The sequence below is a fragment of the Centruroides sculpturatus genome, unplaced genomic scaffold, assembly GCF_000671375.1.
Source record: "Centruroides sculpturatus isolate CEXI.00-Female unplaced genomic scaffold, Cexi_2.0 scaffold1158, whole genome shotgun sequence".
NCBI lineage: Eukaryota > Metazoa > Arthropoda > Arachnida > Scorpiones > Buthidae > Centruroides > Centruroides sculpturatus.
The window spans coordinates 42825-69974 of record NW_019385302.1 but is presented as its reverse complement, the minus strand read 5'-3'; the positions used below and the strand labels follow the sequence as shown (position 1 = coordinate 69974).

The following is a 27150-nucleotide window of genomic DNA, read 5'->3' as shown; positions in this document are numbered from 1 at the left end:
AGTTGAATAATTCAATAAATTTAATTCTTATTGGTATATATAAATACAAACACTATCTACAGATCACAATCTGGAAAAGATCTGACTCAATGTCTTCAGATGGCATAATTGTTAAACTTATCCATTATGTTCAATTTGTGTATTCAAATCCTATTCCAAATCATTATTCTATAGTTCTTTTATCTAGATCAGGGATGTCCAACCTGCGGCCCGTGGCAAGGTTCAATGCAGCCCAATAAACGTGTTAACAACACCGACAAAGTTATTATTATTTTTTTATTTATTTCAACAGCATAAACTCCAAAAAGAAGTTTCACAAAACCCTAAACATTTATACATTTTTCAGTGGAAAGGAAATATTTTCAAATACTTGGAAATGTGTGAATGAGGAAAGAATACTAAATAATGCTGGAGTTGTGACTCAAAGGATTATAGACCCAAATTCGAGGAAAGGAGAGAAAGGCCAAAAGATAAAAAGTAGTGAGAAAGGTTATATAGACCTTCTGTTATGCAAATATTGACCCTTAATTTTCCAACCTTATTCATTTCTTTGTCTTTTGTGCTTTCTCTCCTTTCCCTGCATTTGGATCTATAATTCTTTGAGTCCCAAGCTTTATCTAGAATTTCTTCCAGCAAGATTTGGCTATTTTATGCCAAATTTGGTTACCTCTTTTTAGTTTGGCATAAAAAATATCATTTGGCACATTGGCTACTTTTTGAGCTACATATTATTTATAAATACAGGGTGTTTTTTTTAAACTGATGGTACTCAGAGACATCTGTAGAGCAATCTAACAGCTGGACTGTTGCCAAATTTGGAAGAGTGACTAAGGACAACATGGGAAAGAGATTCCGCGAAGAAAATAAAGTAGTACCTAAATTCAACAGTAGGGGTGGATTTGACGCTGTTATAGTCACTTAGTCACTCTCCCAAATTTGGCGACAGTCCAACTGTTAGATTGCTCTACAGATGTCTCTGAGTACCATCAATTTAAAAAAAACACCCTGTATATTAGTTGAATACAAATGCACTTTAAATGGTGTTTCATCGTTTTTTATTAATTAATTAATTTAATTAATTAGAAATGTAAATAAAACAAATATTTGTGTTTTGCAAATAAATTTTTGTTTGTCTCTTTTATAATAAATGAATTTATCTATTTCTAAGTAAAAATTGAAAGTATCTACAGAAGTACTTTTTTAAAATATCCTTTTTCATGATAAAGTTTTAATACTTATTACTATAATCTGGACATGTTAATCCTTAAATATACTTGCATATTTAAGGATTGGGCCACAAGTACATATAATATACTTGTGACCAAAGCTCCATGACTTCTTCCAAACAAAGAAACGAAAAGGTTGGACACCCCTGATCTAGATTCTATTATTGATTCAAGCACTTTATTATTTAATAAATAAGTAATATAACATTCTGCAATCATTGATGCAAATACTCATAAATGTAACATATGTAGATTTTTATAAATGTTNCTTCAATCTTTGGCTATGTCTTGGGCTACTCAAATGTTTTACGTTTTTGATAATATATTAACATCTGAAGTATAATTTTTTTATTATTTTTATATTTTTCAATATATTTATTTTGTTTGTACAAAATAAAAAAATAATTTTTAACGATACAATAGTCTTTGTTAGGCTTAACATCGACGAAAATTCAACGCGAAGCGACATGCAACGGAGAAAAATTTCGACATTGGATACGTTAAACTATTTTTTCGTACGTAAATCAGTTATCCGAAATATTACTTATCCGGACAACCCCAGTCCCCAATTGATTTGGAAAATCGACGCTCTACTGTATTTAGAAAGTATAAATAACATGATCAACATCATAAAGTCTATCATTATTGCCATGAAAATGACGACAATAATACTTGTAGTAATACTAGTATTTTAACTAATATTACAAGTAAATTTTATATATTTTATATTCAAAAATTTGTAACACCACATATTTTGAATCAAATTTTTAATAGAAATAATATGTAATTAACGGTATTTCCATTAATTAATATATAACATCTGGACAAGTGTCTTACATTCTTGAATCTTAATATTCTCCAATTTGCACTATTGCTCTTGATTAATTATGTATTTGAGCATTGATATAGCATCATCCATTGTATTTTATTGTATCAATACATTTTAAACTGAATGTTACTATTAAAAGACATTTAGTTATGAATAGATTTGATCATTATTAAGGATGCTACATGCTAACAACAACAAATCTGTCTTATTAATATTCTCTTAATTTTATGTTTATTAAAACTTACTTGTTTTTATAGAAATTATATCAGGTGATTAAATAAAAAGAGAACTTGTGAGAAGTAGTACAAGAAGTTTGGTGACATCATCAGTCAGTTGTACTTGTTACTACTACCCTGCTAAACATCATGACAAATGCTTAAATCTTGAAAATTTATTTACCGTACATTTCATAGATAATATTTGAGATTGTAAATAAATAAATAAAAAATTTATGGACAATCCTTAGTTTATAAAGTTAAAAGTTGATTTTGTTTGTAGCTTTAAAAACAGAACTAAGTTAATCCAATCTCTAGTTGAAATGCTCTTTGACTTAATTTTCAGTAAATTTTTTTTGTGTGTAATTTTATATTATGAAAATTTTTTGCTTTGTAGTGTAAGATATTTCCAAATATTGCAACTTATTATTTTAAATAATAAAAAGTTAACACCACATTGGATGTCAATGATGCATGACAAATTAGACATCATCAACTCACGTAACTAAACTCCTTATGCTACTTCTCATCAGCTTTTTTTTTCCACTTGATAATTCAGTAATACAGTAAAGTCCTGAAAACTCGGCACTCGATAACCCGGCAGTCTGGATAACTCGGCCACACCCTGGCAGGGAGAAAAAATCCCTAGTTAATTTTCATTATAGACAGCTTTATGCCTCATAAAGTATTTTTCTGAGATCTGTCTTATCAGGTAAGTTACTGTACACTGTATTCATTAATTTTCATTTTCATGTAGTAAAGGCTCTATGCCTTCATAAAGTATGTACTTTTCTTTTGTTTAAGGGTATTTGGGCAGTTTATTCTCTGTTGTATTCTCAAGCAAACAATACATACAAGTACTTGTATGTATTGTTTGCTTGAGAATACAACAGAGAATAAACTGCCCAAATACCCTTAAACAAAAGAAAAGTACATACTTTATGAAGGCATAGAGCCTTTACTACATGAAAATGAAAATTAATGAATACAGTGTACAGTAACTTACCTGATAAGACAAATCTCAGAAAAATACTTTATGAGGCATAAAGCTGTCTATAATGAAAATTAACTAGGGATTTTTTCTCCCTGCCAGGGTGTGGCCGAGTTATCCAGACTGCCGGGTTATCGAGTGCCGAGTTTTCAGGACTTTACTGTATTACTGAATTATCAAGTGGAAAAAAAAAGCTGATGAGAAGTAGCATAAGGAGTTTAGTTACGTGAGTTGATGATGTCTAATTTGTCATGCATCATTGACATCCAATGTGGTGTTAACTTTTTATTATTTAAAATAATAAGTTGCAATATTTGGAAATATCTTACACTACAAAGCAGAAAATTTTCATAATATAAAATTACACACAAAAAAAATTTACTGAAAATTAAGTCAAAGAGCATTTCAACTAGAGATTGGATTAACTTAGTTCTGTTTTTAAAGCTACAAACAAAATCAACTTTTAACTTTATAAACTAAGGATTGTCCATAAATTTTTTATTTATTTATTTACAATCTCAAATATTATCTATGAAATGTACGGTAAATAAATTTTCAAGATTTAAGCATTTGTCATGATGTTTAGCAGGGTAGTAGTAACAAGTACAACTGACTGATGATGTCACCAAACTTCTTGTACTACTTCTCACAAGTTCTCTTTTTATTTAATCACCTGATATAATTTCTATAAAAACAAGTAAGTTTTAATAAACATAAAATTAAGAGAATATTAATAAGACAGATTTGTTGTTGTTAGCATGTAGCATCCTTAATAATGATCAAATCTATTCATAACTAAATGTCTTTTAATAGTAACATTCAGTTTAAAATGTATTGATACAATAAAATACAATGGATGATGCTATACCAATGCTCAAATACATAATTAATCAAGAGCAATAGTGCAAATTGGAGAATATTAAGATTCAAGAATGTAAGACACTTGTCCAGATGTTATATATTAATTAATGGAAATACCGTTAATTACATATTATTTCTATTAAAAATTTGATTCAAAATATATGGTGTTACAAATTTTTGAATATAAAATATATGCATTTTCAAAATTTCCTTCTTCCAAGTACACTTTTGCCATTCGAATCATTTCTGTTCCTGACCTAAAATAGCGTCGTGGAGGAATATTTGGATCAACTTCTACAGCACTACCTATGGCAGTAAGAGATCGTACTCTAATTTCTGGATTCGTTACAGCGTCTTTATGGTCCCTAACTGAAGGCATTTTCTTAATTTTCAAAAGACTATAAAAAAATATATATATACATATATTTTAACAGTAATATATTTATACAATATAGCAAATACAAAAATATTTTTACTTCATTACCGGTTTTTAAACCTAATTTGTTACAATAAAAATTTAAAACTTAAATTTTTCTTTTTCTTAAACAATATTTATTTTCTGACATTTAGTACATAAAGTACATTAATTTTCATTTATTTATATAAATATATATTTATTTATAAAGATTTTAAAAGGTAACATTCTGAAAAGTAAGAAAAATATATTTTCTTGACAAACATCATTTAAGTTAAAAATGAAACATAACAAAGACAATTAAACATTACAGAAGTATCCAAATTTTATAATAAATATGATAAAAAAATTGAAAACATAAAGTAAATAAAGATAAGTAATATTATAATAATTCATATAAAAATAAAAAATAATTAAACTTTGTATAATTTTTTGTGTAATGTATTTTTATAAAGCATCCCCAACTTTAGGATTAATGCAATGCTAAAAATCTAGCAATGAGTTGCTTAACTTTCCCAGCATCATTTAAAATTTTGGTGGTGCCATCTATTATAATATTTTAATTTTATTTAAAAACTTTTTATATTTTTAATTATTATAAAATGGTAAAAAAGTTTAATTTTGAAAGTAAAGATGCATTTTATTTTAAAAAAAAAGTTGTAAATGCTAGTAACAAGTAAAATTGTCATTAAATCCAACTCTACTTGAGATATGACACACACATATCTCCCCACACCTTTATCTCCCCACTCCATCAACCTTTATCCATCAAAATTTAATAGCATCAATTTTCGTAATACACAAACCTCCCCAGAAAAAAAAACAAGAGTTTTAAGCTTCAAAGAGGGTGAACAAAATCATGTCACTCACACCAACATCCAAACATACATACAAAAACAAACCCCCAAATTTTTTGCATTCCTCTTTGTTTCAAGGTCCTGAGTCCAAAAATGTAAAAATCGTGGGAGAGTCATTGTTTGATCAATTGCCATATTTTTCCTGTTTTGTATATAATAGAGCCAGGAAAGTAAAAATTTGTATGAAAGTCAAGCAATAGAGTTGCATGTTAAGAAAGAAGATTCAATTTCCAGCAAACTAAAAACAAAATTATAAAATCTGTATTAATGCAGGGTAGTTTTAATCTTTTAACAGCAAATATTTAACAAAGTACAAAAAAGTAAAAATTTAAATAATTAAATCAAAAAATACCTAAAAAAAGGAAATAAAAATTAGTTTTCAGAAATGATTTTTGTTTCAGCCAAATGATCTTCCCAAAATTATCAGGCTACTTTTGGGCTATGTTAATAATTAATTAATTAATCTGACTAAAGCTAGATGGTTAAGCCATCATTTCATATTAATTTTAATAATAATAATTTAGAAATTTCTGGAAGAAAAGAATTGACCCAGAGCAGACTCAAACCTGCAACTCCCACTTACCATGCAGATGTGCTACCAGTTAAGCTGGCAGGACCTCAGTGTGATCTTTGCTTCAAGAACTATTAATTTAGACATATAACCATACTCCACATCTGCACAGTAAGCAAGAGTTGTGGGTTTGAGTCCCACTCTGAGCCAATTCTTTTCTCCTAAAAGTTTCTAAATTAAATTAATTTATTATTAAAATTAATGAGATAATGGCTTAACTGCCTACTTCTAGTCAAATTAATTAATAATTAATTTAATAAATATAAATTACGACATTTTTACAAAGGTAAAAAACGTTGTTTCTGTCAATCTTTCCACCATTTCATTTCTACACCATCAGCGATCCTTAAGACAATTCACATAAGTTTGGGAGAGGCTTCCTTTTAAGGCTACTGCCTCAGCAAAAAGATGTAAAGTTAGGCAAAGTGTCCTCTGGTGTTCATTGCCACTGTCACAATATCACATTTTAAATAATTAATTATTAACATAACCCAAAAGTAGCCCAATAATTAATGTATGTATAAAAGCATGTAAAAATAATGTATAAAAGTGCAAATTTAACAGACAAAAAATAACAAGTTGAAGGTATCAAAGTATCATACACAAAAGGGCAAGTTGTCTGAAAGTCAAGAACAGCCTGTATATCTCATTAAGGTAGTTTTAACATTTTTATTTCAACTATGTTGAAATTAAATGCTTTTGTATTTATAGATTTTTCACTTCTCATTTAAAAATAAATATTTTATTTTTATAATATTTTCATATAAATTTCCACTCTCTTCATCACACTGTATTTCACCATAACCAATATATACTGCAATACTTACTATTGCAATAATTACAATACTGCAATACTGTGTACACCATTTAAATAAGCACTGCTATTTTTAAAATGAATTTCACAAATAAAATCACACTTACTTTATATTATATATATAAAATTCTATCAAGTGATAATTATGCAAGTTTGGCACCATCACAACACCAAAGAATTTCTGATTATCTAACTTGAAAAAATTTTTTAGTGCACTTCAGAGTTAAATGAAAAAAAAAAAGCTGTTTAGAAAAAGTTCTGTCATGCTAGATAGAACTATGGAATTGCAAAAATATAAATATGTTAGTAATCAAACTATTACTATAATCATGTTGAAAAAAACTAATTTTATCAAATATATAGGTGAGAGTAAACTTCCCTGGAAAGTTGAGTCATTTTTCAGATAACTCTCTCTAAACAATCAACGACAGTTCAAGGATCCATCAAAACAAAAGGTGTCTACCAACAAGAATTACAGGTAGTGTTCATCAAGTGGAGGATTTCTGAAAAATTTTAGTCAAATAAATGAAAAAGATGAAAGAGCCTCCACAGGAAAGAGAGTTGTATTTGAATCTCATCTGCTTTGTAGCCTGTGATCTCCCAGAGATTAAAGTTGTAACTCCTTTCACCACATCTGCCACTTTATTGATTCTTATTGCTTCAGAACTGTACACACAGTCAACTTCAGCATTCCAAATATGATCATGAGATCAGACATACGCACACTGCTCTCATGCTTAGCAATTAGGCTAGTTCCTTTTTTACATCAATCATCACTCTTTCAAACTTTCTCTGAGGCTTTGTAGCCTCAACACTTCTTAGGCACCAAGCAGAATGCACAGTGGTGATGTTAAAAAAAGCAGAATGCACAGAGTGAAAAAAATAAGTTATGTAAGGATGCTTTTGGAATGAGAGTAAGAGATAGAACTGAGTGCAGCTGGGCTCATTCAATACATGTCCCAAACTCATATCAGCATGCATTTAGAATAATTTTTCATTGTTTTTAGCCAAAAAGTAGCAAGTAGTACAAAATAAAAATTAACCCAAACTGGTAACACTGCTGCATCATGCATAAACATAGATATCATACACTATAAAGTATGGGCATCTTTGTTCATGTTTTAGTTCCAAGAAAAGTTTGACTTTTGGGGCAAAAGTTCTTTGTAAGAAATGTTTGGATTCCATGTTGTTCTACCTCTGGGGCATTTGAATTCTGAGGTATCACTGTATTTCATTTAAATATTTTATATAATAATGTAATGAGTTCTTGTTTGTGTCTATCAATTTTATAAAACATTACTATTACATCCATTAAATTCTTAATTATATGTTTTCTCAATTCTTTATATTTCTTTACTTGGATTCTCAAAATTTCTACTGTCATAAGTAGAGTCTCTAATCTGACATATATTGAACCAGTGTGTGTCAGATTACAGTAGATTGTAGGATTATTGGATTTTGTATGTGCTGTACATACCATACAGTAAAACAAAACTGCACTGATAAAAGCACTTGGAATCTTGTGCTGAAAGATTAGTTCAAGAACTGATACACCAAAGAAAGAAAGAAGAATGCCAATTAAATAACAAATAAACAACATTATATAACATTCAAAACATTTTGAGAATAGGTAAATATTGTAAATATGAATGTAAATAGAATGTAAATATTTCTAATACCAATAAACAAAATTTACAGTTAACTTGTTAAAATTATTTTATTTCATAAATCTTTCCTTTGCAGAGAGATTAAATAAAGTTTATCATCCTAAATATTTTCAGATCTCTGATTCATTTTCAACAAAGGTAAATCAAACTTAACAGGAATAAAGAGCAACAAAATGTTAAAATGCTTTGAATATTAGCATTAAATATAATATTTTAATTAACTCAAAATACATCTCAATCCAGTAACAAATCACAAATCTAATAACTGAACTAACATTTTCAATCTTATTTAAAAATCACCATCAGATTCTTATAATAGAACAGAAAACAACTTTAAAAATACAAAAAATCAAACATTTGTATTATTAACTGCAAATGCTTTTGATGATTTTTAAGTCATCATCATCATCAGGTTAAATAGCAGTCAAACATATATTAAAAAAAATTCAATCACCACTTTAAACAAAATGGAATAATTATTTCATTGGTGGAAAATGCAAACATCAATAATGATGTTTGTATCTTTTACATCATTTTTGGTTGCAAATGTCCCTAATGCTGTGGTTAGTGGGTCCTTTTGGATAGAATAACGGCACTCTTTGATATGCATGTTAAGAGACTGAGCTGTTGCTCTGATGTAGACTCATTTCTTGTTGAATCTATTCCAGAATGGGGTTAGCATACACCCCAGATGAATTTTACCTGTTAATAGGGTCTTTAGCATTTCACAATGATAAGAATACAGTTGGGTTTCTCTCCTGTAGGAGATGCTAAGTCGGTCTGTTCTGATCATTTGTTTGTAAATCTTTGAAAGATGTTTATTATATCTGACAACTTTGATAGTTTTGGGTTCATCCTTTGTAACCAAAATAGGTAACCAAATTGATATTTGTGGACATGAGTATAAAGGATACCCATGTTGTTTTGCTATGAATGCAATGCCATTTAGTTCAATATCTCTGTCAATGACATTGTAGAATAAGTGAAAATTATAAATAATTAAAGTTGTTTTCTATTCTACCATAAGAACTTGATGATGATCTTTAAATAGAACTGAAAATGTTAGTTCACTTATTAAATTTGTTTTTTGTTACTAGATTAAGGTGTGTTTTGAGTTAATTATAGTAGTGCATCCAGTTTTTGCAGTAATTAATAATATTTTAAAATTTGTTATAGCTTATTTCTTAAGATACATTTTAAGTTAAAATTAATTACTACTTACATTATAAATTATAATAGAAAATCTGAAAACACTTAGGATAAAAAGTTTTTTAATATCTAAAACATAAATTTAATAGGAAATTTCTTATGATGATGACTAACTTTTAAATTAAAATAGTTATTGTTTCATCTGAACAACAGCTGTTTTTAAATTATACAGAATATATATCATTTCCCAGAATCAAATTTAATGTATATTTTTAACATTTGAACTAATTTAAAAATTTTTTTAAATTTAGTTTTAAAATTAAATAAGCCTATTTTATTATAATTAAAATAAAATATTCAGCTTATCTTTTAGCAATTCGTTTAATAACTAACTAAGCAAATTGCTGGAATTTGAATATTTTATGTTTAAACATCCAGTGTAACTTAACAAGATTTATAATAATTTAAAATGAAGCACTATATTAGGAGTAGCCATTCTAAGATGCTTTTATTTCATAATTAAGAAAAAGTACAATTTTATTGATATTATTTGTATCTTTAATTCATATAAACCAGTGGTTCTTAACCTTTTTATACTCGCGACCCACCAAATATTTCATATTTTTTTTGTGACCCCCTTTTTTAATAATAATTTATATTTGTTAAATTATCTATAATAAATTGATTTTTTTATTATTGCTTTATTTTTTTATATAATAAATGTAAAACATAACTTTATTATTTTATTATCTGTTTAAATAACATTCAAACTCCACAATTAAGCATAAAAGCTCATTAATTTTTAACAAAAAATAAGAAACATTTAAAAATTCATAGAAAAAACGAAAAATATTTGAAAATACGTACTTGCGACAGGCAGCAAATTTTGCATTGCTGCTGAAAACAGCGGAGGATTTTCTGCACGAATTTGTATGCAAAATTCCAAGCATTAATAGTTTTAATAGTTTCTTAGAATTACTTTGAAATAAAAGAAGTAAATAGTGTGGTGTCAGTAGCATATTTGCATTTATTTCTTCTGTACTAACAAAGTTGTATGTAGGAAAAAATAAGAAATAAATAAAAAAAAAACTAAATACGAAAAGTTAATCTTTCTTATTTCACTTTTCAATACGATATTCGGTTATACATCAATTTTCTTTTTATTATATTCTGAAGAAATTTTGCATAATTTGGCGGCCCAACAAACTTCTTACGGACATCTAGGGGGCTGCGGCCCCCTGTTAAGAAACACTGATATAAACAATCCTACTAACCCTGTGCAAAGCACCAACACACCAACAACTGCCATAAATCATCAGACTATAATTTGGAATATTATAATTATTAATTTTAATATGAGGTGGCACCTAATGCCTCCCTCTAGTGCCAAATTCTTCTGTAATTTATAATTATTTATTCCAAATTATAGCCCAATGATTTATCTTTCATTCTTGATTTATTTCATCAATGAATGCTGGAACTCAAGTGGTGGGTGCAATGAATAGGTTTGCAAGGAATAAAAGGATATCCAAAGAGGTACAAATGGCTGTATATGGGAGTGTTGTGGTTCTTGTGCTCTTGTATGGTAGTGAAACAGATATGGCAGGAGAGTCACATGAGTCATATCACTGCATATCAGATGATATATTTGACAGGAGTTTGTTACATAACAAGGAGGGACTATGTGAGAAATGAACAAGTGCTAGAGTGAGGTGGTTGAAAAGATGGGGAAATCAGCCTAAGAAGGTTGACAGAATGAAAGAACTGCTGAAGAAAATATACATGGGAAAAGTGGATGGGAAGTGCAGAAGGATAAAAAAGTCTTGACTGAAATAAGTGGATGAGTATCTGAAAGAATGTAAGGTGCTGAGTCAGAGAATGTCAGGAAGTATGCTAGAAGAGACCTAACTATGTCTGAAGCAAAGGAGGTGTGACTGGACAGGAAGGTATGGAGAAAGTTACAGAATGTATCGTTTGTAATATTGTAGTGTTTTTGCCTGCTGCTCACCCTTTTTGGATTATATGCATGAGGATATGTATGTATCAGTGGCATGCAATGACATTTGATGATAGGGAAGCCGTGTTTCCATAAAAATTTTAAATAAATACTGAAAATGACAAAAATAAACAGTTTATTTATTGACAAGACTTTGTCTTGTTTATAAAATCGTACTGCCGTTTTATGTTACCAGCATAGAGGTATGAAGGAGTACATGTTGAGAGTTGATATTTGGCATAGAGTATTAGGTGCCTAAATCATTTGCGCATAAAAAAATCCAGACTTGTAAGTAGTCAGGGGACCGAGAACCAAGTCAAAATAAAATACAAAATGGCGACCCTCTTCTACAAACAGGCAAAAACAGGCACCTCACCGCACCAAAATCAGGTCGGGGAGAGTACCACCCACAGTCATTCTAAGTGAACTTGCCTTAGAACTGAACACATAGTTTCTTCTATGCTAAATAAAATTTGTAATCTAATTTTGTAAACTTGGGAGTGCTTCAAATATGACGTTAAAACGGTTTTATGTCATTACAAGTGGGTTTTTTTTATCTAGTATAGTAAAATTGTGGGACTGATAAAAATTTGACGTTATATTAGGGTTGTCATTACATCCGATGATGTTATAATCGGGTTAAACTGTATATTGTTTGTGCAAAATAAAAAAATAAAATTTCGGACGATACAATAGCCACGATTATTTTTTTCAAAAACGAGAAATTTTCGTTACGCATGAACAAAAATTCAACCTGGGCTGACATGCAACGGAGAGAAATTTCGAAATTGGATAGGTTAATTTCATCGAAAATGCATTGTGGACGACCTTGTGGTCGTGGCCAGCGAAGTTTGAATGATTGTGCCCAAAAGCAGCGATAATAACAATGATTGGAGAATGAGAACAAGACCTGCCTTGAGAGTCAAAGTGATTCCACTTAGTAATCACTTTGACATAGAACAATAGTCTTCAAGACATAGTCTTGTCCCAAATACAGTTTTGCTGTTTTACTTGTTTTAATTCTAAAATAAATACATTGACATGAAACAAAGATATAAGAACTTGTTTTTATTATTTTTTTTAAACTAATTCTATTCTGCAATTTTTTCCTGCAAAGTCATTAATTACTTTATCATAAAAATCACTTGTCATTGATTCCATCAAAGTATTTAAAAGCTTAATTATTATACCTTTTTGTCCTTTTTAACTATTTATAATTTATTTTGTATACTAGTACTTTCTATATATTAACAGGACTTATTATACTGGAAAATTATGGATGCAGATATCTAGTCTTACAGTTAAAAAATAATGTTCTTTATTTAGTTCACCTGAACACATACACTACAAACATGTGTTTCGGACTTGTTCGTCCCTCCTCAGTAGGCCTTTAAACGACACTTTCTATAATTAACAATAATCAACCATAAAAACATTTTTCGGTACAATTATAACTAAAATTAAACAAAGAACATAAACATTTCCCGACAATGAATATTTAAAACTCTTACAACTTCTGTTTTTCCAAACTTCACTATATTTCCTCTTAAACTTCTGATCCACAACAACCATATGATTTTACACATTCCTAATTTTTTAAAATTAAAATCATTTTAAAACAATAAAATTTAATTATTATCTAAAATATTATTTCAATTACACTTACTTCTTTTCGATTTGTCTGTAACTACTTAATTTTATTTTCAATACATTCCTATTTCCTCTTTCATACTTTCTCATCCCTCCTTTTTATAATGCTTAACCATGATTGGTGAATCTCTCTACCATTGTTGTTATTCATTTTGTCAGTTTGTCTAATTATATTTAAATGCTCATACAGTTGTCTTTTATAATTATTTTTTTCCTTTTTTCTAATTTTTACCGTATTTAAATCTATTGCACAACCTTCCAAATTACAATGTTCCGATACTGCCGAATTTGCATATTTTCCTTTGATTGCTCTTATATGTTCACTTAATCTGATTTTTAATTTTCTTTTAGTTTCTCCTATATATGTTTTCTTAGGGTTGCAATTACAATCAAATGAATATACTATTCCTTTCTCCTCTTTTATATCATAGTTTTCTTCTTTTCCGTAACATAATTGTTTTTTAGTTGAATTTATTTTTTCCGGTATTAAGTTGATTCTATTTTTAATTACATTTTTAATTCTTTCAAATATTTTTGGAACATATCTTAATTTAATAAATTTTTTCTCTATCTATTGATTGTAGTTGTTTGTCATTGTCTAGTCTCTCTAACCATTTTTTTATTATATATTTTGGATAATTGTTTAGAATAAACATTTTAATTACTTCTTCTTCTTGTTTTTGTATTTTTATTTCACTTGTTCTTTTCCTTATTTTAGTCATATACATTTTAAATATATTGTATTTCATACTGACTGGAATCACAGATTTATAGTTAATTATTTTGGGTATTTGTATTGGTTTAACATATTTTTTATAAATTAAACTATTATTTTTTCTTTCTATAGTTATTTCTAAATAATTTATACTATTCTTTTGTTCTTTTTCCAATTTAAATTTCATATTCTCTTTTAATTTATTGGTCTTATTTATAATTATATCTTCATTTGTTTTCGTTTTATCAAAAATTAATATGCAATCATCCACATACCTGTTGTAAAATTCAATACCTTCTATATTTTTTATCTTTTCATCGATTTGTATAATTGTTATCTCTGCCAATTTAGGACCTATACATGTACCCATAGGTATTCCTTCTGTTTGGGTGTAGAATTTCTTATCGTACTGAAAATAATTATTTTTCATTACCATTAGGCATAATTTAATTATCCAATCTGATGTATTTATTTTTCATAAAGAATTTTCTATATCTTATATTGTTATGCTAGGATACATATTTACAACATCCAGTGACATCAACTTCATATTTTCATTAATTATAATATTTTTTAATTTTTTTAATAAGTCATCTACATTTTTTATACTATATTGAGAAACTTCTAATAAATTTAATTTATCCTTTAAATATTTTTCTAGATTGTAATATATGTAATTTTTAACATCTATTAAAGGTTTCTTTGTTTAATTTTAGTGATAATTGTACCGAAAAATGTTTTTATTGTTGATTATTGTTAATTATAGAAAGTGTCATTTAAAGGCCTGCTGAGAAGGGACGAACAAGTCCGAAACACATGTTTGAAGTGTATGTGTTCAGGTGAACTAAATAAAGAACATTATTTTTTAACTGTAAGACTAGATATCTGCATCCATAATTTTCCAGTATAATAAGTCCTGTTAATATATAGAAAGTACTAGTATACAAAATAAATTATAAATATTTAAAAGCTCTTTTTCTATTGAAAGCAATGCTAGTGATGATAATCTTTCCTCTGATCCTAGTGAATGTATGAATTTGCTTCTTGGTTGAAAAACTGCGCTCAACTGATGCAAACATAGATGGTACCGCAAAAATTAATGATATTAAATCATATAATTCTTTCAGTACATCTTTGTTCAAATAGTAATTAACTGTAATATTTTGTATATCTAAGAGTGACTTGCCAATACATGAATATAAATATTGCAATTCCCTACATAATTTAGATAAATGAAAAAATTTTCTGCAAAATTTACATAAAGAATTAAAACTAGCTTCAGAAAATTGTTTTTCAAAATATTTAAAATTATTAACATCTTAAAGTGATAAAAATTCTAAAGATTTTATGTCTGAAAATCTGTCAATACAATTTTATATCAATATATCCATTATTTCATAAAACAGACATTTATATAACTTATTTTTAGACCCAATATCAGTATGTCTCATTTGTTCTTTTGACTGAATTTCTGAAAAATTTTCATCTTTTTCCTAAGCATCCCAAATCAAATCAAAATCATTTCAATCATTTCTTTTCTGTCATGAAAAGTCAATAAAAAGTCATTTATTCTAGTAATACAATATCTGACTGTGCAAATATTTGATAAAAAACTAATAATAAAAAGTGGAAATCAAAATCTATTAAACAATGGTACAATCCTCTTGCAGCAATTGTAGTATCAGAATCCCATTGTTCTGGATTTTCAACCATATTCAACAACAAAAGTTTTAATTGTTGTTTATACTCCATAGCGCAGTTCACAATCCTGCTATTGTAATTCCATCTAATGAATGAAGGAAAACGTTTTTTGACTTGTAGGTCCAAGGCATGAGATCTTTTAGAAGATTTAGAATAAAAAAATGAAGAAAATCATGTCATAGTTTGAAAACATATTTTATGTTCTTTTATATATCCAACAGATTGAGCATAACAGTGTACGAAAATAGCATGTTTTCATATTTCTTTAATTTTGGCTTGGACACCTTTCTGTTGCTCAGTCATTATGGCAGCACTGTCATATGTTTGTGCCACTAATTTTTTAGTGCATTGAAATTTGTCTAACTCTTAATGTGAGTAAATAACGAATTTGTCTCTATTCTCACTCACAACAGTAAAGCCCACAAATCTTTCTTCAACATTATCATTTTCTTTCATGTAATGAAATACAGTTGACATCTGAGCTCTGTGGCTGATGTTGGTTGTTTTGTCTACAATTATAGCAACAAATTTTGTGTTTTCAATTTCCTTTTTAATTTCTTGCAATGAAACATTTCCTAACAATTTAACAAGATCATATGAATTCTGTTCGATAAGCCAGTAAAAACTGTAGACTTCTCTAAATGTATTTTTAATTGATTATCTGACAAACTTAATAAATAAACAAGTTAAATATAATTACCTCTGTTATTAGATTCAACAGATTCCCTATGCCCTCTAAATGCCTATTCTTGCTTGATAAAAAACATAAAATCTATTAATTTAGATATACAGTAAATCGCATATAAAACGGGTTCGTATAATATGGATTCATATATAACGACAAAAAATTGCGATTGTATTCGTATAAACATGCTAAAGATACTCATATAATATGGTAAAATGTCATTGCCGACTCGTGTCATGACAGGATTGATCACATCTAGACCAATAGCGGATATTGCACAAACCGTTGAGTTTAAATGAGCACTAAATCTACTAAAAAACATTTATTATTCTATGGCCATAAAAATTATATTTTTATTAATGATGTATCCAAAGTTCAGCAAATTTTTCACAGAAAAATAACTTATCAGAAAACATGTGCCCGCTGTTTGATGTGCCACTCCATGATGAAAACAAGCTTAAGCAATGGCATTGTCAAATGGTGCACACTCAGTAAGTAATCCTACAATTTTTTGTTTATAGCATAGATTATATGGATTATTCCCAAAAAATTATACGTGTTTTGGAAATGTTGAGTCAAATTAGTCTAGAATCAATTAATTTTATGGAAGAAAACCTTTCAAATAGTTGTAGTCCATAAACTCCATAACATGCGCTGTGATTGGCTCGTGTATTTAAGGACTTGTACAACATGAATTTCATAAAATATGGAACGCATCTACCGTGTTATAAGGGGGATCTACTGTAATATATCTATTAGCCGTAACTATCTCATTATAATTTTCAATATTTATTTTGTATTGTTTACAAATTTTATTTTGTTTTGTATTGTTTTTGTATTGTAATGTTAAATTCTATTCTGCTTTGATTTCCAAATTGCTTCATTTTACAAAAGAATCAATGCGACATTTATTATTTTCGTGTCTTTTGCCAACTTTACTTAAATTATTTAAATCATCAAAGCCATTCTTATTCCACACACTAATTTCATTTGAAAATAGTAGGCAAGGCCAACAAAATAATTTTTGCATTTTTATGCATCCACAAAGCCATTTTGTCTTCATAAATTTTATCGTAAAAATGTTGAACAAATTTTTTTGTTGAAGTATTTATATTTAATTTAGGTATTGGTCTTTCACTTTTAATAATGTTTTCTTTTTCATTATATGGTCTTGAGCCAAAACTTTTTAAAAATTTTCAATATCACAATTACATTCTGAATCGCTAGCCATGATATAAGGGCTAAAATTAAAAATAAAATTATAAAAACTTACTCAGTGAAATAAAATGTGTGATGGATATACATACCTGGTACAAAATAGTCTTCAATTGTATAAATATACTTTTAAAGAAAATTGTAATTAAATATAGCTTTGTAAAAAAACATACATAAAAATAACAAAATATTCTTTACTTTTTAAATCTTAAAACAATCCACTTAGTCAAATAGCTCCCTACAAGTGGCTAATGGATAGAATCATTGGAAGTGTTATACAATATTTTGATGTGTAGCATCTATAAGCTAAACCACGTGACGTTGATGTTCTGTAAAGCACATGCACGAATGCATGTAATCTGGCTGCTTTACATGATTCAAATATTTTTGCCATGGAAGCTATCCCATATTCGACAATACAGCACTTCCATTGGAAATATGCATATACAAATTTATATTCAAATATACAATAGCAATCTTATCATTGTTTTTCACATGTAATATAGAAATTTGTAACAAGATACATAATGCACTTATAATAAAATATTAATTTTAATTAATTCAAAGTACATTAAAATATGAAAATAATCACACATGTATTTATATTTTATAAAATACAAGAAAAATGGTGCTTCCACAGCTTCCATGGACTGCAAGCCACTGCTGGATGATAGAAACATGTGCCTCACTCAGTCATGCCATTGCTTTAGCAAGTTGCATTTCTTCATGTTAGCGAGTTAAGAGTAGTTGTACACAACAATATACAAATCCTTCCTAGCAGAGAGTACAATGCACAGTTTATGTTGACACATCCAGATCATAGTTTTCTTTGATCTTATGTGAAATTGCTCATTCATTTTGTCTATTAATCCAGCAAACTTCTTTCTTGATTCTTGTTTTATGCTTTTGTGTTAACCTTTTTCACTCCTTGTTTGTTTTTGTTTGTTGTAATCATTATGTATAGTACAGTACAATGTACTAGCCAATACACTGAACTCACTGGCATATCCATTGTATAAGTAATTTGGCAAATCCCATTCTTCTGAAATAGTTCCTTCACCCTTTCAATAATTGTCTTTAGAATACATCTCCAACCACTTAAGTAGATTACTGTTACTACTTCTATGGAAATACAACACACATTCAAGGTATTTATATCTACTTCATTTGAATTATTTTTGCACATTTGTCAAATGTGTACACAGTTATGTCAGGGAACATGTATTTTTCTGCTGCCCCAAAAGAGAATGCATATATTCAAAATGTGTTTACAATCTTGTTTGCCATTAAGTATAACATCATAATAAAATATATTTCAGTTTTCAATATGTATGTTTTGTGAAAACAGCATTCATTAAAAATGTATCCAGCACTCTAAGTCAAATATAAACAAATACATATATTTTAAAAAACTTTATATTACTTAATATATAGCCTATATTTTTTATAATTAAAAAAAAACAGATAATTATTATTAAAAAATGATGCTGTCAGTAATGTGCTTGCAAATTATTACACCTGCATAAATAATTGCCAAATTTGATTAAATAGAATTTCAAACTAAAAACATATTCAAAAGTTACATAAACAAATCAGATGTCTTATAAATTATTCATATTCTGTGTTAGTAATGAATTGTATACAATTGTTTTCTTTATATTTTTTTCTTTTGTAACTGTACAATATTTCACGAATGATTTGTTAATTTGAAATAAACTAATCTGTTTTTCTGGGACAAGCTATTTATCATCTTACATAACAGAATAAAAAGAGATTTTTATCTACTTTACTATGTTTTAGGCTTTGCCTAATTTTACACATTTATGATTATATAGAGTTCTATTCAATTACAAAGATCTAAACTTATGTTCTACTTCTAGAACATAAGTTTAGTTAGTTGACAATTGTTAGAACAATAAAAATTTTGAATATAGCAGTGTGTATTAAGTTTAAACTAAATAATCTTTTACCCTTTAGTTAAGTATTCAATATTCATGTCACTGTATTTATAAATAATTGGAAATTCCATAAATTCAATAGAACAGGTTTATATTATCTTATAATTATAAGAGACATTATTGATATAAACTTTAAAGTTTATGACATATTCATTCTTATTCAATGACTCATACAGTATTAACATTTAAATATGAAGTTTTAAACTAAAATTTAAAACTGATGGTAATTTATTCAAAAGAATGGAAGATAAGTTAAAATGATCTCAATTTAAAAACATAACAAAAGTAATTAAGCATTCATTCAAGCAATAAACACAGTTTCTAGTGTTACAAACAATGAAGTGGTTATAATGTAAACCTAAGACTGTTTATATGAAATTCATCGATATAATTACAATGAAAAGTATAATAGAAGATTAAAGAAGACTTACATTATCCAAATAGTTATGATCAGTAAACAAGAGTTTCGAAAAACTTAAAAAATTCGTAAGTGTTCCTCAACGTCACACATCATCAGAAGGCATGGACGTCATGTGACGTAAGGCGTTGCGTCACTGTATTTTATACACACTTTTATTTTTTATTTTATTTTTCTTTTTTTCTTTAAATTTTTTTCCTAATCTCTCGACATTTTTATTATTCGATTACGATTATCGGAAAATTTAATTAATTTTACAAAGCCAAACGAACTGAATTTAATTCATTAATTAGACATTTAATTCCGTAATTTAACATTTTGTAAAAATTACTCGACAGAGGGCGTTCGATCGAAAACAAACCAGCACTGTACTGTACAGTACGTGTCGGTCATGTGACTCAATGCTGGTTATTAAACCCTAATTAATTTGATTAAAAAATTATTTTATATTTATTTATTATATAAATAAGTAAATAACAGTTATCCTAATTTTAGGAATAAATAAGTTTACTAACCAATCATATGATTTGTGACTCATTTAAAGCAATTTTGTATTATTCATAGCGTGTTATCTTTTCGGATTAATCACGCAACGTAGTGTTTTATTTAAAATATAAACAAAAGTAGCAATAAAATCGTATACCCGTTTATTGAAAAACTGAATGATAAACAAAGATTTTTTTTTAATTTAAAAATCTGGCAATGCTGTGATATTAATAAGAAGCTTTTTAATTAAACAATAATTCGATTGTTACGCCTCCAGTGGTAGGGGAAATAACTATTAAAATTCATGAATAAAATGGCTTCCTTTCTAATTTATAAGCTCGTCCCACATACAAAATATGAGTTCAAGTAATCAATAATGTACTTGTATGAATTTTTTCTTAGAAAATTAACATAATAATAGTCCTCTGACCCTATAACGTTATCGACTGTAGTGAGCGTACGACCAAGCAACTTACTACACGGGTTAACCACAAAACACATACAAATAAATGTAATTTTTTTTTAAACCAAACAATGACAAAATAGTATGGTTTTTATTAAAATAATCCTCTTAACTTAGAAAATTACATAAAAATATTTATTTTAAATTGTATTACTTGTCAGTAAGTTAATAAGAAACGTTTTATATCTCGTAATAATGCCGAAAGAAACCAGAAATTATGGATTTATCTAATTGTTTATATGATTAATACAGGTTTTTTTCTTTTTATTCATTCAACTGATCAATTAAATTATTTGCTTAATAAACAAATTAAATATTTATTCCACGAAATAAAGTTTTAAAAAGTGTTTAAGATTTAAAAAATATTAGGCTTATCGTAAAATTTAAAGCATTATATTGTATTGTATTGTATTGTATTGTATTGTATTGTATTAAACCATTAGAAACTATTTTATTGATCTCGAATTCTTCAAATACTCAATTTTTTATATCTATATCTCTTTGGTCACGTATCGATTGAATTAAACTAGAAGGAAAATAAAAGAAAATATTGGAGAAACCGAGAGATCTAAACGACTTACTTAAAAATATTAAAATACATTTACATAAAATGATATTTGGATGACATTCAAATTTTATTTTTAGTAATTTATTATTATTAAATTTCTTTAAAATTCTTAAGGTAGGATCTAAAATGGCATTTTCCTGTAAACTGGTAGAACAATGTACTGTACACCCGATAATAAGCACGCACATAGCCAGAAAAGTTTTCCGGAGGCCCAATTTTGGGTTTTTCTTTCTTTTTTTTTTGTATAAACCCCATTTTTTTTTACGCTTTGTGCATTAACGTCTCCATTATGTCTACGTTCACATATTCAAGCGAATAGTAGTTACAATATAAAGAAATGGGGGTTTTATGGTAGCGAGCAATCGACCTCCAGGTTTTGATCGATTATTACCTACTATGGAAACGAGGAAGAAAAGAACAATTTTTTTTTCTTTTAAATAAATTTTTAATAAATAACTATATAAAGAGAGAGATAAATTTACATTATCGAAAGTAATCTAATGTAAGAAACTGGACTAAAACTTTATTAACCTATTTTCTATGCAAGTCCATTATGAGGAAGCCAGAGGAAAGAATGCTGATAGATATGAAGATGGATACGAACTTTAATAGATAAAATATTAATAAAATGACCTAGAAAATTGTATTTCGTGTATAATACTTTAAGAAAAACTGATTAGAAATCAAAATTAATTTATTATAATTGAATACAAAAAGTACAAGAGATATTATTAACTCTGGAGTCTTCCAGCAGAAGAGCTTTTCTATTTTATCATGCTATTTTTTGGTCATTCTCCTTCTTATTCTTAAGGATTCTTTTGAGTTTCCGGCTTGAAATATTATTCTACAAATCCTCAAATATAGTCTACATCTAATATAAAAGCGAACATTAATACAAGGCTTCATAAACATCAATGTAGACAAATGGAGTAACAAAATTATAGATTTTGTTGCTTTATATTATAAAAAATTACAATGGAATCTTGAAAATCTATCATTAAAAGATTGTAGATTTATATTTAAGTGCCTAAAATTTCAAAAAAGGATAAATTGTAAGTTTTTAAACATCGAATTTGTCTGCAAAATTAATTGTAAATGCCACTAAATAATGGGATGAATTTCAAGAAACCAACTTAACTACATTTTATAGCGTTGAAGAAAAAAAAATGATGTGCTATAGGAAAACTATAATATTTATAACGTGAAAGCTTTATCACTATGAGTTGTGTGGTATATTTAGTCAATCGATTTTATCACGGTTCGAAGAAGGAAATTACACAAAATGATAAAATATTTGAAGTTTTTACAGATAAATTATCATATCAAACCATTATTGCGTATGAAAAATGGCCATTTTGGCATGTTTTATTGGCTGGAATTCTTCAGCGGGGCGCAGTTTTACGAGTAATAAGAGTAACGATGACAGATCGTTAAACCTCTCGGACCTACCTCTGGTGAATGGGAGTAGAAGGTAGTAAAATGCGCGCGTGCACGACTTCTAGTTTGCGTGACATTCTCCCAGATGGCGCCAAAGTGTTGAAAACATCTCACCCGATCTTGACTTGGCATAACAGGAGGTAAAAGCCCTCTCAAGCTGGAAGAGGTTTTGAGTGCTGGTAAGTCCGTAATTATCCAATTATTTAAATTGCCTCCTCCCCTATCTTTCGACACTTTCGATCTTCTATACACAAAACCGTAGGGAGGAAGAGCGGGAGAAGTTATCGGATCCAATCTTTTGTTCCCCTTGAAGTAGGCTGCACCGTATAACGATTTTTCGAGGACATGGGCGAAGAAGGAACGTAAACCATAAGATGCTAAGTTTATACGTTTTAGCTATATCCGGCATCGACATGGGGGAGGTAGTATGCGCGTTAGACCCACTAATTTTCTATATATGACTATTTGGAACAGAAAAAAGAACAGTGAGGATGTGGGAAGTCCTGGAAACGTGTCACGAAATAGCATTTTGACTGGCGACGTTGCCGGAAGTTCTCAATGTAGAAACAAATCAATAAAAGCAGCATTGCGGATGGACAAGTAGATCGCGCTACTTTCTCATCCGATACTTTATCGATCGTTTGTATCGTCAACATGTAATTGTCTAACAAGAAAATGTCAAATTCGACTCTTATCACTTCATTATCAAAATTCTAATTATCTTTTTCAATTTATAATTGTTTTTCTAACACTGTTCGAACTCTTTATCTTTGCCAGTCTTTCGAATGAAACAGACAAACTATAAAGCCATATCTAACAAGACCTATACTGTATATAGATTAATCCTATATAAATAGATTATAATGAACCATATTTAAATTGTAATTTTCCATGCCTTTTTTTTGACATTTCTCTAAAGAATAAATCTAATTTTGTACTGTGTAATTTCGTGCAACAACCTTCGAAGAGGCCTTCGAGCAGATCCTTTTATTTATCAGTGCAGCAAATTCCATGAAACTATGTCCAGGGTCACGCTGTATCAAAAATGCAAGAAGCAGGAACAAGGATCGAAAAAATTCGAAAATGGTGAAAAGGTTAACTTAAAATGAGCTACTTTTAATTTCTACCCACTCGAACGTCATTCATTTAAATTTTAAATATTTTAAATTTAGAATTAATGTTTTTACTTGTTTACATATAGTTAAAAACAAGTCGAGGATTGCCAACGTTAAAGGGAAAGCATCCAGAATGTGTAATTTAGAAGGCTTTCCTGTCTTCCTCTCACATGAATCAACTCAATGACGTAATTGGATTCCGATAAAATTTAAATATCCTCTTTAACTTCTACTTTAAAATCCTCAGGAGTATTTTAAATTTGATAAATTTTACTTTATCAAACATGCCTCTGGATGATTGTTTGCCTTTTTTTTTTTTACATTATTAATTTTCTCTTCTTCTTCCTGTCTATAAAATATTGTTTTCGGCATCGTTTTTCAATAGAAAAATGATGAAGAATGGCTTTCAGAATCGAAATTTTCGATCCAAAATAATCATAAAAATTAAATATAACTATACAGATATTATATCTATAATAAAATAATACGTATAAGCTTTAATTTTGAACTATAAACTAGTTAAAAATCGGAAATAATATCAACCACAAACAGTTGATAAAATGATATTTACAAACACCATTGTGAATTTCTAGGTGGAGATTGAGTTTAAGATCAATAAACTCAGATAGACGTGGCGTATATGCTTCTATATTTATCGATTTTACCAAAATTTTCATTCGATAAATTCGTATAAAGCATGAATGATGCAATCATTTATTAGATTACGAATATCTCTTATAATGTTGCGTTAATTAAGCATGTCATCGCATAGGATCCATTATTATTCCTAACTTTTTAACTCGTGTCAGTTATTTTAACTTAATGTTAAAATTGCCAATTACTTCAGCAAATTTTTCTACATGAATCATTGTATTATTATCTGTTAATTCAGCATGATAATGTTAAAATTATTTATTACTTTATCATGATAATATTACAAAGTTGTATTACTTTACTATTGTTGTGTCTATAAATTTAGCATTTTAAGTACAAAATAAGCTACTCCGTTACATTAGATGTTAAGGTTTTAATATATAAACTAGTCTTTAATATCGGTTGTCCGAGTGCCAGACCTTGAAACGATTTTTATATCACATGGCATTCTTTTTATATGAGAAGTTAAAGTTGTATGTCAGTTAAATACGTTACATTAGAAGTTGTTTACTTCTTTACGTATTATTTTAATAGATCTATTGTTATAAATTTTCATTTCTTCATCATATTATTGTCTGTTAATTCAATATGACGTGTTGTCATTTTAATTATCCACTAATTCGGTATTTTAGCATTAGAGTTGCCTATTACTTCATCCCATTAGACATGTATCGACTGAAAATACTATTCAGCAGCGAAACGGCTTTGGCAATTGACTTCAATAATTGCTTGTTTACACATTTTATCTCATTACAGAGAAACACTGGAGAAATCGTATTTGAAGCCAATAATGTATCAGTTCGTCTTACGATTCAATTAATAAAAGTTATCAAAGCATCAAGCATAATTTCAATTTTCTAACGAACAACTCGTTCTATAATAAATCTATATTTTCTAGGTGTAATTCTCGAAACTGTTTCTGTAATCACGATTTCATCCGAAATTTATGAGGTGTTTTGCGTGTTTAAAAACCAGTAAAAAGCCATTAAAAGCTTGATTAACTACTGTTTAATGGGGTTACCGCACCATATAGAAATTATCCAATTTTCTGTAACCTCATAAAAAAAACTTTTGTTACCATTTTATGTATAGAAGAACCTTGTAAGTTTTCATTTTGTAATTCCACAAAACTTTTTCCTATTCAAAAATTTAAAGTAAAAAGATAGTGTATTTTGTTTTACTCTTTTCTTTTTAAAGGAAAAAAAAAAAAAAAAAAACAGAACGATCGTTAAGGCTTGAACTCGATCGTTCAGAAGTTCTATTGATGGATGATAAAGAATCTGAAAATTATAGATATAGACATACAAAGATGGCCTCCGTTTTCTTTAGTACAAAATTGGAGCCGTGTAGTTACATGATAGCAATTTAACTTCCCCTCTTTATAAAGTGTAAGTGCCGAAATCACCCATTTTTATGTCGTTGGAAAGAAAGTTATTGCCGATGTTATAGCCTAACCTAGAAGTTAGTCGGGTTAATAACTTGTAAAATTATCCTTTCAGTAGAGATTTTCTCGTAAAATCTTTAGAGAATATTAACAATTGAGTTTGTAAGAAGGAGCCGGTTGTTGGTTACTATCGTTATTCCCAAAACTCATTCGAGTATCTTTCCACTAGACTCAACTAGAGTGATATTTATCGTTAGGCGTCCGAGTGGAAAATTTGAATGAATCGGTGTGGAACCGCTTCCTGCATCGAGAAAGTGTTGTCCTTGGACCAGTAAACTTGATTTTCGGCCAAAATACATCGCCATATCGTGTTTTTAATGCACAAATTAGGTATAGAATCATCTCTTAAATTCCAAAAACGTTTCTTCGTCCCTTATGTGTATTTTTGGAAACGATCCGTGTGAGAAGTTTCTGACAGGTGCTGTTTCCAAAAATGTTAACATTCTCGTAAAGCATTTCTTGACCAACAGAGAGAACTTTTAAAAATGATTTATAATTAAATAATTATTTAAATATATTAATTAATAAACTAATATAGTTGTAAAAGAGGAGCCTATAAGAGACAAAAATAAGCTTGTTTTTATAATAGAATCATATACACCGAGATGTTTATGTTATAAACATAAAGACATTTTGATGTGTAATTGTTTTAAACCGTAAAATAAAAGAAAATTAGAATATTTTTTTTAAATTTTATTAGCTTATTTCTTTACAAAGATCATTGTAAACTCTGGTATGTTTGTTTTTATTCTATGTTAAGAATAACCATTCTCGGCGTTAATTCTTAAAATAAATTGTATAAATCACTTCAAACATATTTAATTCTAGCAATTAAGTAATTTTTATGTTTCTATACCTGGAGGATGATTAGTTAAATCTGCCAGTTTACAACCTACGTCACGAATCCCTCCACAGTGCTAAGAATATCGATAAAGTGCTGGTTCAGCTTAGTTTTCTTTTTTCTTTATTTTTCCTTTACAAATTTGACATTGGTATAAGTACTTTAACAATGTTTTTAGTATGATTTTAAATATTTAACACAATAGAAAG

At 28.2% G+C, this 27150-nt stretch overlaps 1 protein-coding gene across 1 annotated transcript in view; it reads right to left on the bottom strand.

Annotated features, from left to right (window-relative positions):
- LOC111637377 (STAM-binding protein-like) overlaps window positions 1-14426 on the bottom strand; it is a 69352-nt gene extending 54926 nt beyond the window's left edge. Inside the window, exons 1-2 of the mRNA XM_023382852.1 lie at window positions 14232-14426; window positions 4295-4520 (exon numbers count right to left, since the gene is read on the bottom strand). Of these exons, the coding sequence (XP_023238620.1) occupies window positions 4295-4520; window positions 14232-14392 (387 nt within the window). The 5' untranslated portion in view covers window positions 14393-14426. The remainder of the gene's footprint in view (window positions 1-4294; window positions 4521-14231) is intronic.
- Window positions 14427-27150: the final 12724 nt, after the last annotated feature.